Raw genomic sequence first — 18,692 nt, 5'->3', positions numbered from 1 at the left:
GCAAGAAAAGGAGTGTGATTTGCATCACCTGCAGACCCCTTCAGGGTTACTGCAGTGAAATTTATTTAACATCTTATCTAAGCAAGCCCCTATTTTACTTTTTTTTTAATTCTCTTTTTCTTTTCTTTCCCAAGTTAATCACAATTACTCATGAACTGTGTGAGATGAGAGTCTTTTAACCTTGAGAAAAGGACCTTTGTCTTTTCCATTCTAAGTTCTCCAAGTGTCTAAATGTCTTCTTTCAGAGTATGACAAAATTGACATTCAACCCGAGTTTGTTGTTTTTAAAGGAACTCTCGGCCGTATTTTAAAATTTTTAAACTGACTTAAAACAGCATTGGAACTTTTGCTTTAAATTCTTATGAGGGGATTGTATTTATCTAGAGAATTTAAAACAGACAGCAAACATCTGTCTGATTAACAAAGTAGGTCAGGTATTTCCAGGAACCTAAGGTTTATGCTGTCATCACCTTGGTGATGACAGCAAAGAGTGGGAAGTCTGTCGGGGTGGGGGGTCAAGCCATGGTCAGAGAAAGTCAGACTTTGTCATGGAACTATTTTAGCTGGGATAGCCCCAGGAAACCCCAGAAGCCACTAGGGTTCACTCTACAAATGCTCGGCCACAGTGGGGCTCGCTATATTAATTAAGAATGTGTCTACTTTTAGGTCACATTTACCAACATGTCAGGCTCTCCCTGCCACCAATAATTTCAGCATGATTTTTTAAAGAAAAATTAGAGTGTATGTGTTCCTTAAAATTGAATTTTTAAAGTTCAACTCTTTTTAAGTGATTTTTTAGCACGTTAGAAAAATTACTTCTAAAAAAAAAAAAATCACAGGGCTATTCAAGGAAAAATGCAAATACTTCATTTTTATTCCAGTAAACAGTGTTCTCTAAAACTCTTAAGCCGGGAGCAAAGGAATATGAAGTATTCTTTCCATAGTGCTTTGTGTCACTTCATCAGTGAATCTTTTCTCAGGCTGAATTATCAACCAGTATTATCCAATGCAAGCTGCTAGGAATATACAGAATACCGCTCTGTGGAGTGATGAGAACCTTGCCTTGGACAAATGGACAAAGCCTTTCCCTTCATAGAGCCTATGCTGGAAATAGCTGATAAACCAGTAATCAAACAGATGATACAAGTATCAAGGAATGACAATAACTAGAAGAAAAAGAAGAGAGTAAAAGGGTGGTGAGGGACTTGGAATGGAAAGCCGAGTATTCAGGAGGTTGACTGTGACTCTCTTCTCTGAGGAGGTGATGGTGGAGTTGAGACCTGAGTGTTCAGAAGGCTTTAGATCTGGGGAAACGGGCATGGGCAATACTTAATGCACAGTGAGAAAGCTTGGTGTGTTAAAGTAAGCGGGGAAAGGTCCAGTGAGGACTTGAGTGAGCAAGGGGCAGAGTGGCAGAGACAGGGTCTGTGGGCCATGGTAGGGAATTAGAAGCAGGAACGTGTGAAAATCATCTGATTCTCATTAGGCTGCTGTGGGGAGCCTGGGATTCTACAGTCAACAGAGGAAGTTAGGAGACTTGTGAGGAGGCCGCAGCCGTCTAAGACAGCACTGACTGTGATATGCTCTAGGAGACTGGCTCTAGTGGGGAGAGAAGCAGAGAGATTGTGATCTGATAATGAAATTACAGGTATTTCAGCCATGCTGTCCAGTATGGTAGCCACTCGCCTCATGTGACTATTTACATATAAATTTAAATTCATTAAAAGAGGCAATTGAATTCCTCCTTAGCACTAGCCACATTTCAAGTGCTTATTGGCCTCTAACCAGTGCATGTAGTTACTCTGTGGGGCAGCACAGAAAGTTCCATCATCGCAGAAAGCTCCAGCCTCCAGAATTCTTCACTCCTTTCTCTTGGAAGGGCAACCGAAGTGCCATATACTTTATTTAGTGACCCTTTATTTAATGTGAAGAGCTGAGATTGGAGGGAAATTTTGTCCTGAAGAAGTTCATAGCTGGAGAAATAATCAAGGTCACAGGAGATGTAACTAACCTTGGGTTTAGGGAAAGTTGAGGGGAAGGTGCAAAGCACAATACCTACATACTGGAGAGTCATTTGGGTGAATTAGGAGGCAGGGTCCGTATGGCAGCTGACTGCTCAAAATGGGTGACAGTTTGGGGGAGAAAAGAACGAGAACAGATTGTGCAGTGTCCAGAAATAAAGAAGCAGTTAGGAGAAAGATAATGCCAACTTTGATCAGCAACTAAGAGTGACAGTTTGGGGTTATGTCTGTCAGTCACAGCGCAGCCTGGGAAGTGAGGCTGCTGGGAGTAGTCTTTAGTAGGAATTAGAACTTACAGGAATGTGGGAAGAGCTTGGAAAACGGAAGTTGGAAGAAGGGTCAGAAAATCAAAGGCAGAAACACTAAACAACCCTCCTGCACTGATCAAGTCAACACTTTGACACCTCAGCAACCTCAGGAGCAAAGTCCAGCCACGCAAGCAGTACTTTGGGAAGCTCACAGGGACTGTTGCCTTATGAGGCCACCACACTGTTGGTCAGCAGGGCAGCCTTCAGGAAGGTGAGCTGGACATGGAGCCGAGGAGACCAAGGAAGCCCTGAACCTGCAGGCACCCTGGTCCTGTCAGTCCTGGTCTAGCCATGAAAACCCCCACGAGCCAGGCTGCTGCTTCCCTTCCACCTTCCTAATCTCAACAAGGTCCTTCCTCTTTTGGCCAACTCTGACCTGGAAGCCTCTGGTGGGGGAGATTTAGGGAAGTGGTCACCAGCTTTCCAGGAAGACATGCCCGATTCAGCACAAGGGATGTGAGGGACTGTCTTGGATACTTATGAAGTTGAGTTTTAGGTGTGAGAAGGAACCAGACCACAGCGTCGTTCACCTCACTCTTTGGTCAAGAATTGGCTTAGCCTTTGTCGGGGACACGGTGTGGAGCCCGTGTCACACAGACCGTTTTTCATGTGCTGCTCACAGAGCCCTCTCATTCATCTACCTTCGGACCCATTACCCGCCTTGACCACAAAAGTGAAGTGCTGCTGTTCGTTAATACTGTGAAAACAAGACACCAGCAGATGTTAAACTGATAAAAACCCGGTAAAGTTGTCATTTATAGACCTTTTAGGATTGATCGAGATAGCTTATCCCATGGTAAAAACAAGAGTAAAACAGTTTTGAGTACTGTGAAACTGTCATCCTTTTTCTAAATGACTTAATGCAACCAAAGGATAGTTTTTAATCATTGGCTTCCTTTTGTGGGCACGTGAGTGCCCAGATCTTTTTATGTGAGTAGTGGGAGGAGCGCCGCCACTTACTGAGCGTGGCCCCAGTGCCAGGCGCCGTGCTGACCATTAGACATGCACTGAGTCTTCCTGTCCTCCCTGTCCCCAGTTACCAGTGTGAGTTGGGACCTGCCCAAGGTCAGACAGCCAGTAAGTGTCAGGACTAAGATTTGAACCCAGCTAGGAAATTCTGAGGGAGCCGGAATAAAGGGGACACCCAGAGGCTGAAAAATACCGAAAGGTGTGGAACTAAGGAGCCGTAAGGTGAGTGACAGCAACTGTGATGTGGAGCATACCAGGGGTCTGGGCTCAGCAGGTGACAGCCATGTCTGAGTCTCCTCTGGTGTGTCACACCCCCCAATATACAGATGGTCCTCGTGACAGCCATGTCTGAGTCTCCTCTGGTGTGTCACCCCCAATATACAGATGGTCCTTGACTTATCATGGGTTATGCCCTAATAAACTCACCGTAAGTTGAAAATATTGTAAGTCGAAAATGCATTTAATATACCTAACCCACCGAACACCATAGCTTAGCCTCGCCTACCCGAATGTGCTCAGAACACTTACATTAGACTACAGCTGAGCAAAATCTTCAAGCACAAAGCCTATTTTATAATAAATAAACTGTTGAAAATTTCATGTAATTTATTACACATACCGCTTTTGCACTAGTCATAAAGTAGAAATATCCTAAGTTGAACCATCTTAAGTTGGGGACCATCTGTATTTGGGCCGCTGTGGGTAGCGAATTCTTTATTTCTTCTTCCTTCCTTCCCTCCCTCCCTTCTCCCTTTATTCCTTCCTCCCTCTCCCACATATTCTTTCTCTCTTTCTTTCTCTCCCATGTGTGTGAGCTCCCCCTCTTTTGCTTTTCTTCTTTGTTTGTGATAGAATGTTCTATCTATTCAGCCAACTGTTAAATCCTACCCTATACGCAAATCCTCACACTGGCAGAGGCTGTGCAGACACACCCAAACGTGGCCCTGTTCTTTAGGAGGTTCTCCTCCACTCTCAGTTTTGTAGCCGAAGCAGCTTCTGCTCACAGAAATTGTCTTTGCGGCTTGTAAAATCACCTCTGCTCCTCAAAGCAAGCAGGCCACCCTCACTCTATTGCTGGTGTGAAAACCATTAAAATGCACCAGTTAATATAGACGCCCAACTGGGCAGACCCCGTCTCTCGTCTCTCGTCTCTCGTCTCTCCTTCCCCCAGCCCCCACATCCTTCCTGAGGGGTGGTTTGGGGATGGCTCCTGGAACCTGTGTGTTCCCTGTGCACATTTTGTGCACGGAGACAGCATGGTCAAGACTTGCCTCTAGGAGGGGAGAACAAAGGAGGAAAGCTCTCCTCATCGGTATTTTTTTTTTTAACACCTACAGCACCCAGTATTCCTGGGTGGTCTCCCATCCAAGTACTAACCAGGCCCAATCCTGCTTAGCTTCCAAGATCAGACGAGATCGGGCGTGTTCAGGGTGGCATGGCCGTAGACTGGAAAGCTCTCCTCCTTGAAGCCATTCAGCGAGTCTCTTTGTACAAAAGAATCAGGAGAGGCTGGTATGTGGAGACAGGCAGTCCTCCAGGACCCAGGACAAATTCAAAACCTTAATGCAACTGAAACAGCGTTGTCCGGTAGTGACATGTGTGGCTGCTGAAGCCAGTCAGAGGGACCAAACACGCATTTTCCTGATGCAGGAGTGGGTATTTGGGAGCCATTTCTTTTTATTTCTCCCACCTAACCCCTGCCCGACTTGGCCAGTCATCTCGGTAGAACGCTGGAACCCAGACTGGCCTGGGTCTGGCTCTCAGGCCTTGACCTGGAGGGAGAGTGCCTTTATGGGGCGTTTCCTGCCTCGGCCGCTGCTGGCTGACCCATGTGCATCCCAGCTCTCCTGTTCATCAGAGGTAGTGCAGCTGGGGTTGATGGTTTCTCTTTCTCTTTCTTTCTCTCAAGGGTCAGGTGTGGATTAACGGCTTTAACCTGGGTCGCTATTGGCCAGAGCGAGGCCCCCAGATGACCTTGTTCGTGCCACAACATATCCTGGTGACATCGGCCCCAAACACCATCATAGTGCTGGAATTGGAACGGGCACCCTGCAATGATGATTGCCCAAAATTGTGCACTGTAGAGTTCGTGGACAAGCCGGTTATCAGCGAAGCCGTGACCTACAGTCATCTTCAACACTTGTGACGGGATCATGTATGATGACTAAAGGCCATGACCCTTTGGAATTCTAGCCTTTCACATACCTCACATATCCCCCTTGCAGTGGCACCGTTCACGGAAGAGTTCAAGTGAAAAATAGATTTAGCTTATGTGTTTCACCTGAGGTTTCCCTGTAGCCTGACAGTGCCTGACCTTCCACTGCCAGGGGCCACCGTGGCTGGGTGATGGGGGTAGAAGCACATCAGTGCACAGGTGTGTTTGCAGAGTTGGAATGGAGGCTTTCGAGGTGTTTCTGATTTTTATTTTGGAAGAATCATGCTGTCTTTTTGTTAAATAAAATTTGCATTTATGATATTACCGTTTTTAATGTTGAGCAGGTATTAAATTAGAGGTTCCAGTTTATATCATAACTAGACTTGAGTGGGCTGAATTAACCACTTCACTAACTTGAGATTCAAAGGCATGGAAAATCGTCTTGGTTTGATCTAGTGGACTACTGCTTTTCTGATCTTTATTTGAAGTTCAGTTCCATTTTGCATGTTTAGACGTAACAGCTGCACCTATCCACACGACACAGGACTGCACACATGTCAGTAGACAAGCATACACATGAGTGCATGTGCTGTGTACATACATGGATATGCAGGGACGTGGTGTTGCATGATATGCATGTCCTGCCCAGGGCAGTAGCTCTCTTCTGTGGACCTCTACACCATGCCCAGTTCTGAGCATATTATATATTTAATTCACTCGTCCCTCACAAAAACTCTGGGGAACGTACTGTCATCTTCCCTGATTTAGTAGGCCACACAGCTGTAAGTGGTAAGAACAGGGTTTGAACCCAGGCCATAGGGCTCTGGTGTCGAGACACACATTGCATATAATATATCAACACGTGCTTATGTTCCCATAGGAAAGGATTGGAACAACATAAACAAAAACTAATCTTGAATGTGATCACATCTGGGTGGTGTTTAGGAAATGGCTTACTTTTTCATTTTTGCTTACCTGTGTTTTAAATTCTTTACATAGAAGATGTAAAATTTTTTAAGAGAGGAAGAAAGGAAAGATTTTTCGATGCTAATCTACAACATAATTTCGTGATACTGTTTTTCGTCTCATAGACATCAGTAATGAAGATCTGGAAGTGAACAGGGAGTTTTGAAACTCTGGTCGAGCGAGCTGTGGGAGTTGAGACAAACTGAGACTAGAACTATATGTAGAACTATTTCCCACACCATCCTTTTCTCTGTATGCTGCATCATGTGACGTTCGGGCATCCCACAGGGCGAAGGAGGTACCACAGGGACCCACAGCCTCATTTCATTCCTTTTCCTTCCACTCTTAAGTTACCAAAAATTTATAAAGTGATACTCAAGAATTGTGTCCAGTGATCAGCTTTGGAAAGAAATGCGAGGTGATTCCTTTTAAGGCATCATGTACATAGGTAAACTGTGTCTCCCCTGTCTCAGAGGCCCACGTGGAGTCTCCAGAAGGCTCCGGTAGTGCAGTGAGATCTCCTCATCAGAGTGAGCACTTCCCTTCCATGCTCTCATCCTGTCTTCAGAACCACCCTGTAAGGAAGACAGCATTAAACCCATTCTACAGATGAAAACATTTAAAGTTTCAGTGAGAGGCAAAGTTGGATTCCAGTCTGGTCTGTCTCCATCCAAAGCCAGAGTATTTTGTCTTATCAATATGAGGCAATCTTTTAGGGTTTCTCCCCTTTCTATAGCACCGTGACTTCCCTTGTCCAGGATGTCCTGTTCTGGAAAACAGGATCTTAATTCATAAATAGTAGTACCGCCCTGGACTCTACCTCCAACCCATCCAGCTATGTATCCTAGCTCTGAGGGGCATTTACCTTCTACATTGTCATTCTCAAAATGTGATGTGCCTTCTGTCACTCCTGATTCCTGAACTCTGTGTATGGATAGTACCTTTGAAAATAATAAGGGCAGTACCTTTATCACCTGCTATGGGAACCTTTTATATTAACTTCTTTAAGTTGATTTTAATATTCCAGGACTTTTTGAGCAGGCTTGTGCTAACCCAGCCAAAACACTGATGATCTTGGAATATTACCATATTTTTAATCATCCTCGTAATGAACATCGTGGCCTTTCCTTTGTATCGTTGGTTATATGTATCTCACATTTATATGATCTTTAGAACATCTTGTTTTAAAAACAGTTTTATTAAAGTATAATATACATACCATAAAATTCCCCCATATTAGGGTACAGTTTGATGAGTTTTACGAAATTGATACAGTGGTACAGCCATCTCCACAATCTAGATTAAGAGAACTTCTTTCACCCCGGAAAGTTCTCCTGAGCGAGATGTCTCCATTCCCACACCCCACACCAGGCAACCACTACTCTGTTTTCTGTCTCTCGTTTTTCCTTTTATAGGAATATTCTATAACTGGGGTCACAGTATGTAGTCTTCTGTGTCTGACTTCTTAGCATAATGTGTTGAGGATCATCCATATTGTAGCAAGTTCAGGAATGAAGTCCTTTCTAAGAAGTGTTCCATTGTGTAGACATGCCACATTTTGTCTATCCATTTGTCAGTTGATGAGCGTTTGAATTATTTCCAGTTTGGGGCCATTTTGAATAATACTAATCTGAACATTCATGTATAATTCTTTGTGAGGTCGCACGTTTTCATTTATTTTGGGTAGATACCTCAGAGTGCAATTGCTTAGCCATATGGTAAATGCATGTTTAACTTTTTAAGAAACTGGCAAGCGATTTAAGAACGTCTTTTTTGAGGCTAGTGAGGAATGAATAAGCGGCAGAGTTGCACTCAGCAGAGCCCTGTCTATTCTGAAGATGGAGTCTCTTCTGTCTTCTCTCACGATCCCCTCTCTGCCTCAGGCTGTTCACGCTGGCGCACGCGCTCTCTCTCTCTCTCTCTCTCTCTCTCTCTCTCTCTCTCTCTCTCTCTCTCTCTCTCTCCCCCCTCATCCTCTCCTCTCTCCTCCCCTCCTCTTCCCCCCACTCCCTGCCCTTTCCCTCCCCTCTCCTCTCTCTGCCTCTGTTAGTCAGTCTGTCTTTGTTTCTCAGCAAATCCAGTTTATTCAGAATGAAATCATTTACCTCTAAGCCGAGTTTGGTTTTTTTTCATTGTTTCCCCAACAAGCAAGATGTCTTCTGTCAGATGACACAAATAGGAAATGATCTTGTGTGATCTTTGTCTCTTGCCTTATAAGAAAAAAAGTCATTTTTGAAAATTGCCTTTTTAGTCAGTGCGAGAGATTCTGTCTGGGCTGTGGTAGAATAGACAGCTAGTGGGGACCAATCGCTCATGGGCTAGGAGGAGTGGTCAGTATCCAGACAACTGGAATAAGGTGGTTAGTGTTTAAGCCCAGCACTTGTTCTTGGTCTGACTGAAAGCGTTACTTTCCGGGGTGTCCCTTGCCTTCCAGCCTTCTGGCCTCGAGGCTGGGTAACTGGACACCCACAGCCGTCTGGTTGTAAACGCCCAGTGAAGATTCTGAACTGATTACAAGGAGACAGTTGCTCTACTTGCGTCCCAAGGGGATTTCCCCTGTGCGAGGAAGCCTCCCACAGCTTCAGTCCTCTGAACTCCCAAGCCAGCAGCATGGTCCACCCAGGTGAAACAGGACAGACTCGGGAACAGAAACATGTCCCCAGAAACACTCAGGGACAGTCACTCGCCGTCAGCATGATCTCAAGCAAGTGGTTCAATTATAAACCTCAATTTCTTTATATCCTAAGTAAGGCTCCCACCTCGTGAGGTTTTTAAATCAAATCATTAAAGCACCTGCTATGTAGCAGGTGCTTACTGAATGCTAGTTTGATTCTTTCCCTTCGCCTTCCTCCATAGAAGCAGATGAGTGACCCTGTGGAAACCTGAGGGACAAGGGAAGAAGAAATACCTTCTAGGACACACCATCCTTTCCCTGTAACCCTTTGTATTCAGTTCGGCAACTTGGTTCTTCTGACCAGCCACTATGCTTGGGTAAAGGATATGAAGGTGAAGGACATAGTCCACTATAATACCTGGACACAGGCCGGAAGGTGGAGGAGGAGGTTCCACAGAAAGGGAGAAAGTACATCACTCTTCAAGGCCCTCTAGCATTAACCTGACATTGCCGGGGGTCAGGGGGCTGCCTGAGCCTACGGGAAAGACTCGAGATCGAGTCTGGACTGCAGAGACTTCAGTGTGAATTTCCTCAATGCTCCACTTCCTTGTTCTCAAAACTTAAGCAACTTTCCAGTGCCAACATACTGAATTTATAGCCCAAAGGGCATTTCTCATCATTGTGTACTGTTTCGGTTGTCATCTGTTGCTGCCTATCAGATCACTTCAACAAGTTTGCATAAGTGGCATAAAACAACTATTTTGTGATGTGTGTGATTCTACGAATTAGGAATTTGCACAGACAAGCTCAGGATGGCTTGTCTTTGTTCCTTGATATCTGGGGCCTCTACTGGGTACTAGAATCATCTAGGGGTTCCTTCACTCACATATCTGGCATTTGGGCTGGGCTGACTTGAGGTCTGAGCTCAGCTGGGATTGTCAACCAAAACATCTCCATGTCACTGTTTCCTATGATAGTGCTAAATAATAAAAATAATAAATAACACTCGTAAAGTACTTTTAACATTTAATTTTGCATACAGTATCTCACTGAGTCTTAATAAGAATTTTTGGAAGAAATATAGCAGATAACGTGCAGCCCAATTTGCAGTGTAGGAAAATTGGTAGGTAAGAAGGATTGTGATTTACCCAAAATTGGGGGAGGGGGTGTGTAACTGAGATGCTTGCCTCCAGATCCTGTGCTTTTTTCCCACAGGCAGGTTGCCTTGATTGGTTGAGCTGCAAGGAAGAGGTTTTGTATTCCATTTGCGAAAACTCAAAACACAGAAGAATGATATTTCTTTCAGCCATACTTCCTGGCTTGCAATCAAGCCTGGTGTGAGCTGTGGCCCCAGGTTTTGGTGAATGACCCATGAGACTCTGTATGTGTGCTCGTATGTGTGTGTGTGCACGCGCGTGTGTGTGGTGAGCAGAATGGCCTATATGTGTGGGGCCCCAGTGGATACAGATCAGTAAGTGAGGAATCCTCCACATTGCAAGATGGCGTGCTCCCATGGCCAGCCCCCCACTCCCCGCAACAAAACCCACCCTTGTAGAGTCCAGCCTCTCTTCTGATTTAATTTGTTCTTTGACACTCAGCAATTTAGTGTCAGTTCTCTAAGAATTTAGCTGTAAAGTTCTGTGAGCAGTGGATCTCTCTGAAAGATGTGAGCAGAAAGACATTACATGGAATTGTAGCTGAGAAGTCAAATGGCGACTCTTGGTTTTTCTCCAGAAGGAGCTCTTCCACAGTGACTAAGGAGACTGGGAGTGGACAGAGAAGCACTGCAGACTGACATCAACTTGAGCCCTTGGGATGATAAGAACCTCACAATTTTCTTTGCAGGTGACTAGGCTCATCTGTCCACTCTCTGCCATGCTTGGTAGATACCAACACACATTTGCAAAGAACGAATACAGTAAAGTACACAAGGGACCACACCAAAGAGTGAATTTGTAGTAGATGAGATATCCTTGGACCATTCCCAGAGCCCCCCCATGAGTCTTTCATGGTTTTGTATTCTAAAATTAAGATTGCCTAGAACCTAAATGCCAAATCATTCCACTAGATGGGACTTTTACAGTACAGTAAGTTCTCTATTAACATTGTCGATAGGTTCTTGAAGGCTAAATGACATATAACAAAACCAACTTTACCATAGGCTAATTGATATAAACAAGAGTTAAGTTTCTATGGCATCTCAGCATTATAATGAAATGACATTGAACAAAATGATGATATTCAAGGACCTGCTACACTAAATATCCACAAGAAAGAAGAGCTAGATGGGCATAGGACTAGTTCTGTTTATCTCTCTATTAAAAGATTCTATGATTGCCTGAGGAGCTGACAATAGGCAAATATTTATTGGAATACATCTTCTAGGCCCTGTCCTGAGGTTATTGTAGGTTCATGTCAGTCTCATTACAAACTCCCAGAAGCCAACCTGGTTAAAGATGAAATTCTGATTGTTTGGAGGACAGAGGTGGAAGATAGAAAGAAAGAAGATTCATCTGATTTATTTCCTCTCTGAACATCAGAATTTTTCTTCCTAATAACTAGGGAGGAGCTCCCCATCTCAGGTATTCAAATAAAGCCAGGCTTTTGAGAATAACTTCTCACTCTGGTATAAAAATTCAGTGCCTATGTTGCCTATGTGGTAACATATATAGACTGCAAAAACCATACAGCAGCTGTGAATCAAACTTTTAGCCCCTTCTCATTGAGCAGGACCCTTCAACATTATCTTGGTCTCAACTGCTCCTTTTTCTCTTGGTAACAAAGTTTCTGCCCCCACGTTTTTGTACACTGTAATTGCTGCTTCTTCGTTTCAGATATCCTATCACTTAAGTCCTTGGTCTTTAAACCTGAAATTTCTCCAAGATCTATTCTTTACGAAAATGTTATTAATCTCCAATGTGCTCTACAAAATTGCTTGTAGCCTACATCTCTTTGTTAAGTCAAGGACAACCTTCATTCATTCATTTGTTCACTCAACTGTTAATAAGTACCTAATATATATTAGGCATTGAGGACAAAATGGTAACAACTTTACAATCTCCTTTCTCGATCTCTTTATTTTTAATAATATAGAGCTACTATCAATAGCAGTAATAATAAAAACATGTCTTCAAGGTCCATGCCTTTAAGAGGTTTATAGTTAGTAGGAGAGATAAGTAAACAGTTTCAATGCAATCTCATGGGCACCACCATACAGGATACTAAACAGCATTAAACAGCACAGGAGGGGTTCACAGTCTAGGCTCAGGCAGTCAGGGGCTCCGTTTTACAGCCAAACCTACAACGAGGGTTCGAGCACATCTGGTTTATAGAGGGGCTGCTATAAGGAGAAAGGGAGTGAGGGGAGAATATGGGGCAAGGGAACAAAGAAAAGCAAATGGACTACTTCCAGCTTAAAACAACTGTTATTTAGTTCATGATTCTCCTCCTGGGCAGTCCTGGTCTGGACCAGGCCCTGCTGATGGTTTGGCTCACTCATGTGTGTGAGGTCAGTCAGTAGGTCAGCCTGGGCTGACATGTTAACTGCATCACAAAGTTGGTCTCACCTTGAGTCAAAGGGGCCAGACTTTTATATCTCTTCGCCATGCCAACCAGTCAGTGGGTACAGGCTGCCACTGAATGGGAGGAAGAAATACTTGTGTTGTGGGAAGGTAGTGGAGAATTGGCCAAAAACAAGAGAAGAGGGCAACTATGAGCTGTTAGCAGCCAATGCTCACAGAAGCTGGGGACTGGGTATACCAGTCCATAAAGGATATTTGGACAGACATCATCAGCATCTGCTATAAGACTCTAAACTGAAACCTGAAGGATGAGTAAGAGTTAGCCACATGAAGGGTGGGGGGCGGGGGCGTGGGGACATTCCAGGTAAAGTTAACAGTATATGCAGATGGCCAGAGCTAAGAAAGAGCAAGGCACAGAAATTTATGTGATGGGGATGGACAGTGTTGAGAACACACGAGGCTGCAGTGGAATCAGGAAGCTAGATGTAAAGTGTCTTACATGATTGTAGAATGAGGATAATATATTTGATGTGTTAGCCTAATATTTCTGTTTCAGTCAGTATAGGCTGAGCTATGTTATGTAACAAACAATAACCAAAACATAGTAGTTTAAAACAAGATTTATTTCTCATACTTGCTACATGTCCTTTGCCAGTCAGTTGGAGGTCTCAGTTTCCTTTCTTTTTTTCACACTAGGAAACTGACAGAGCAGTCAACACCTGGAACATTCCTTCCACAGTTGCCAAAGCAGACTAAAAGGAATGTGGAAAATCACACAATGACTCTTAAAGCTTCCACCTGGAAGTGATACCAAAAACAAAAGAAAACAAAAAAAATAGACTTTAATTTAAAAGCATCATTAGGAATAGAAAGTAACCATAAAAATTATGAAATTACTATTAATCAAGAAGATATATTATTCTAAACATTTATGCATAAAATAAAATACATAAAGAGAAAACAATTGAAGTACAGGGAGAAATTAACGATCCTTATCAGCATTGAAAAGCTGATAAGATAGTAAGAAAGAAAGATAAAAGATTCTAAGATATTTTTGCATTTGATGATCCAAAGTAAACTGAAGGCGAAATTGAAAATTATTTTGGATGGGTTCATGAGGCAAGGGGCACAGAAGCCAATGTATAGCATTCATAAAAATTGGGAAGTTTAATAGATGACCAGCCCACATTAAACTGGGTGGCTACAGTTCTCAGGATAGGAATGGAATAAATGGAAACCACACTCCATTCTCTGAATTCTCAGGAAAGATAAAGACAAGTGCCTTGATGCTGAGCTAAGTAGGAATAACCGACAACCCACCCCTGATAGGTTGTAAGCATAGGGCAGGGATTTATGGTTTAAATTTGCATCACTGAAATAGTCCAGTAATTTCGGGCAATGAATTAAAGTGTTATACAGGACTGATAATGCCCCTTTATGTCTGATAGAAGCAAATTTAAAATCATCTCTGGATTAAGGGCACCTTCATTTTACATCTTGAGACATCCCCCTAAATAATTTTCAAGGTCAAAGAACAGTTACAGTCAAATGTAACCAAATACGCACAAAAAAACAAAGCAATATAAATAAGAAACTGTAGTAAAGGATCCACATAGGCTTCTGATATTGAAATTATGAACATACTTTAAAACAAGTATTCTAGGATATTTAAAGATAAATAAACAACCTTAAAAATATCTGCAGAAGATAGGAAACTCTATGATGGGGCATCACATATTTGTAAAAGAGCTAAACAGAACTTTTGGAACTGCAAAATAAAATAACCAAAGTTTAAAACTCAATGTATGGGTCAGGGAGCTGGTTAGACACAATAGAAGAGAAAATTAGTGAGGGTATCAGAAGAAATAATACAAAATGTAACATAGAAAACAAACAAAAAGGATGGGGTGGGGATTAGTTAGAGACATGGGGGATAGAGTAAGGTGATGTGACAAATGTTTAATCTGAATTCCAGAAGGAGAAGATAGAGAAAATGCAGCAGAGCTAGTATTTGGAGAAATAATGAATGAGAATTTTTTGGAATCGATGTAAGGTGCCATTCCATAGATTCAAGAGGCCAAACAAATCCCAAATATTTAAATTAAACAAAATTTCACATCTAAACATGTCATAGCAAAACTGAAAAACACCAGCAACAGATAGAAGCATCTTAAAAATAGTCAGAGAATAGAGATTACCTTTAGGGAATGGCAATAGAATGAAAGATTTCTTAAAAGCAAAATAAAAGAACAAAGATAATATAGTGATATCTTCAATGTACTGAAAGGAAACAACTACCAACCTAGAATTCAATACCCTATGAAGTTATCTCTCAAGAATGTTGGTAAAATTAAGACATATTTTGAGAAGCATAAACAGAGACTCTCACGAAAGAATATACTTAAACACATACCTCAAGGGAAGTCTGTAAGTGACGCTAGAAGAAGGATCAAGGATGTAAAAAAGAGCAAAAACCAAAAATAGGGGTAAATCTGTTCATACATGTAAACAAATATTAAATTCATGATATGATCATAATAATGGCTAGTAAATCTCACATTTTTTAATTATAATGTACAAAAACAAGAACTGTAAGATAGGACCAATATAAATATAGTCTTCTACTTTGTTTTGTTGTGGTGGTTGTTTGATTTGGAGGCTTTTTGGGGTAATATCTATAATAAGGGCATAGGTAAATTTATTTTAAACTTTGAAATTTTAAATATGCTCTACCAAAAAAAAGGCAAGAAATGAATGGAAAAGTAACCTGTGATAGGTAGTATAAATAGAAACTATGAAATAAGATTTATACATAAATATTTCAGTAATCTCATAACTACAAATAAGCTAAATACAACAATTAAAAGACCCAGATTGCTAGGATGGATCTTTCATAGACTAACTATATGTTCTCTGCAAGAAAGCAAGTTGAAAATATAATATACCAAACAATTGGAAGTTAAAAGATGGAAAATGCAAATCAAAAAACAAACAAACAAACAAACTGATATAACCCTTAGTATCAGAGAAAATATCTTTTAAGAAAAAAAGAGATACAGAGGTCTTATCATAATGATAATTTTTAATTCACCAGAAAGATGTAAATATAAGTTTGTATGTATCTAATAACATGGTCTCAAAACATGTGAAGCAAAACTGTATACAATTACAAGAAATAAGTAAATCCAAAATCATAACAGAAGATTTTAACACACTTCTCTTAACATTTAATTGAAGAATGAGATAAAATATTAGTTAAGTCGAATGTTTGAGTTACATGATTAACAAACAACCTAATGGATAGATGTAAAACGCTTTACCCCCAAACTGAACTCTGTGTTATTTATCAGCAACTATGGAACATTTATAAAAACTGGCATACATTGGAGTCACGAAGCAAATCTCAATTAGTTTCACAGGTCTAAAATAGATAGGACATACGTCCTGAACTCAATACAACTAAGGTGGAAATCAATTACCAAAAATTAAGCGAAATATTCCCATATATTTGAAATGAAGAAATATATTTCTAAGTTACTGATGGTTTAATATTAAGAATTTTAAAGTATAGTTTGAATTGAGCAATAATAAAAGTATTACATGCCAAAACTTCTGAGATACAGCCAAAGCTGTATTTAGAGGAAAATTATAGCCTTAAATGTGTTTATTGGAAAAGAAGAAAGTATGAAATTTAATGAACAGAGCATCTTCAAGGAGTAATAAAATAAAACTAACAAAATAAACCCCAAAAATGTCAAAGAAATAAATAAAAGCAGAAATTAATGAAATAGAAAATGTACATTTGATAGAAAGCATCAAAAAAGTCGACAGTTATTTCTTTCATACTAATAAATTGATAAACTTGGAATAAAAACACCTCCTTAAAAAGAATGTGTTTTAGCCCTAAAACTGAAGAAAATCTCATTCCCTTCATCAGTAAAGTCTGAATCTGCTCATCAGACAACACATTGACTTTATTGAGTCTCAGAAGGACAAAGCAATAAAGGAACTCAACTTTCTAGACTGCATCATGCATTCAGAAAATTTTGAGTTCAGAGAGGGGAAACACAGCCTTGAAGTCACACAGCCAGTCAGCAGCACAGGAAAAAACAGGGCTCAGGCCTAACCTTCCCTTCCCTTTCCATCCCTTCCCTTCCCTTCCTTTCTCTTCCTCTCACTTCCTTTCCTTTTTCTTTCCTCTTATGACCATCTCAGATTTATTTCATATAGAGTTATTTCAGCTGGCCAAGCAAGGCCTCCATAGGGCAGAGCTGCCTCTCTCTGCTGAGTTGTCTCAAAGAGTATTTTGCCTTGAATTAGTTCATCCATTCAAAAAAGAGAAGAAAGAAGCTTGGACTTTTTGCAGGACTATTACAAAATTCCTATTGTGTCAGAGTCCCACCAACTCCTCTATTGCACAAGTCTGCAATACAAGAACTTATTTCCCGCCTCAACTCTTAAAACTTAGAAAAAATATTTTGAATGCTGTTATTATGGAAAGTGGTGGGGGAAAATTATTCTTTTCAACTCCCACTTAAAGAAAGCATGTCTGTAAAGCCCCTCCATCTTCATGCTAAAAGTGCTAAGAATTTTACAATCAGTCTTTTTGGGAAAAAATGCCCCCCTCTGAAAAAGAGCCTGTTTTTTTTCATGCTATCTATGGACATTAAGGCTGTTATCTTACCCAAAGGTTTTGATAATGGGTAATTTCCTGTTTTTGTGACACTTGTTCTTAATATTTTATCTTGACTCTTCCATTAGTTTAACTGAGATACTGTTCTGTGGTAGTCATGGAGTTTTTGCAGTGTAGCCCTATGCTCACAAGGCAAGAGTTAATGATAATAATAATAATAAAAAAAGAGAGAACCTTACATTCTGTAAGTAGGCAAAGGATGCATAAATAAATATCCAGGACATTGTGTCAGAAACCCAGACTTGTGGATTAGAGCCATGTTGGTAAAACATTCTGTGAGCCTTGATGGCAGAAGAAGAAATGGGTAGAACAGAGAGTAAACTCTCACATGTCCTCCTAGAGATGTGTTTTCCCAATATTTATTAGTGCAGGGGCTGTTAATTCTTCCTCAGGTTACATCCCCTCGTAATATTGTAGTTATTTGTTTACTACTGACCAAGAGGGCCTTCGTGACAAGTCCCATTTTTCATCCTTGTTTTCATTCTTGTTTTCTTGGCAACCAGTACAGCACATCTAGCCCATAGTAGGTCCTCAATCAATGCTTTCTGGATAAAAAAAAAAAAATGCTTCCATGGTGACATTCACAGATTGAGAGTGGGTCTACATGTTCCCCACATTCCATTATAGGCATGCCTAACATAGATGTCAACTGAGGTGTCTTTCTCTTTAAAAATCTAGATAAAGTGTACCTTTAAGACCTCCTCAAGATTCCTGTGAACCCCCAGGGGCTTATTTTCTTAGTTTCCTCCGGCTAGACACTCTGCCTCTGCTTCCACTGAATTAGTTCAGCTCACAAATGCTCTCTCACCATCCCACACATTCTTTTGCAGTATCTTGACTCAAATGTGGAACTGAGTCCCTTGAGTTTCATATAAACCTCGCCCACATTGGGTCTTTTTATCTTTAGAACATTACAGAGGTTTTTAAGAGATTGGGCAAGGGATGGTCTACACTGTAACAACCTAAGCTCGGTAGGATTCCAGTTTTTATGAGACATTCTACCATCACCAAAATTGCTTGGCCATCATCCTTTGATCTTCACTTCTTTCCTCTTTGTCCACTCCCACCTCTGAATTTCTAATTATTTTTAAATTAAACATGTCTCATCTTTATTCCTGAAATGACACATGTTCTCCTTTCTCTTCCAGATCCACCTTCTTAGGAAGGGGCCCCGAGAGGCATGAGGCTTCCATGAGCTAAGAGGGAGAGAGGAGTCAGAAGGAAAGCAAAAAAGTCAGATGCTAGTAAGTATCCCTGAGCCAAGTCCTGGCACTACCACCTCCCATGGATTAGCCCTCGGGGCTGGGAAGCACCGGAGAATCCCTACTAAGGTTTTAAGAGTTAAGTAAATAGTGCTTTTGAGCCACCATTTCCAAGGTCAAGCCTGGGGAGGAAGCAAGATCCTGAAGTTCCCCATCATGGTGCAAGTGTGGAAGTAGCACAGC

The 18,692-nt window shown here is 41.4% G+C and overlaps 1 protein-coding gene and 1 pseudogene across 3 annotated transcripts in view; one reads left to right on the top strand and one right to left on the bottom strand.

Moving 5' to 3' along the window:
* GLB1 (galactosidase beta 1) overlaps positions 1 to 18,478 on the top strand; it is an 89,315-nt gene extending 70,837 nt beyond the window's left edge. For 2 of the 3 annotated variants that reach the window (XM_006905726.3, XM_025039216.1), the window contains exon 16: positions 5,208 to 5,774. In XM_006905726.3, the coding sequence (XP_006905788.1) occupies positions 5,208 to 5,444 (237 nt within the window). In that variant the 3' untranslated portion in view covers positions 5,445 to 5,774. Of the gene's footprint in view, positions 1 to 5,207; positions 5,775 to 18,395 lie in introns of those variants that run through there. The other variant, XM_025039210.1, reaches the window with a different exon arrangement.
* Positions 4,627 to 4,745, bottom strand: LOC112470311 (annotated as a pseudogene).
* Positions 18,479 to 18,692: the final 214 nt, after the last annotated feature.

This window comes from Pteropus alecto, unplaced genomic scaffold (assembly GCF_000325575.1).
Source record: "Pteropus alecto unplaced genomic scaffold, ASM32557v1 scaffold10, whole genome shotgun sequence".
In the NCBI taxonomy this organism is placed as follows: Eukaryota; Metazoa; Chordata; class Mammalia; order Chiroptera; family Pteropodidae; genus Pteropus; species Pteropus alecto.
Note: the sequence above shows the minus strand (reverse complement) of the source record. Positions and strands in the feature narration are given on the sequence as shown.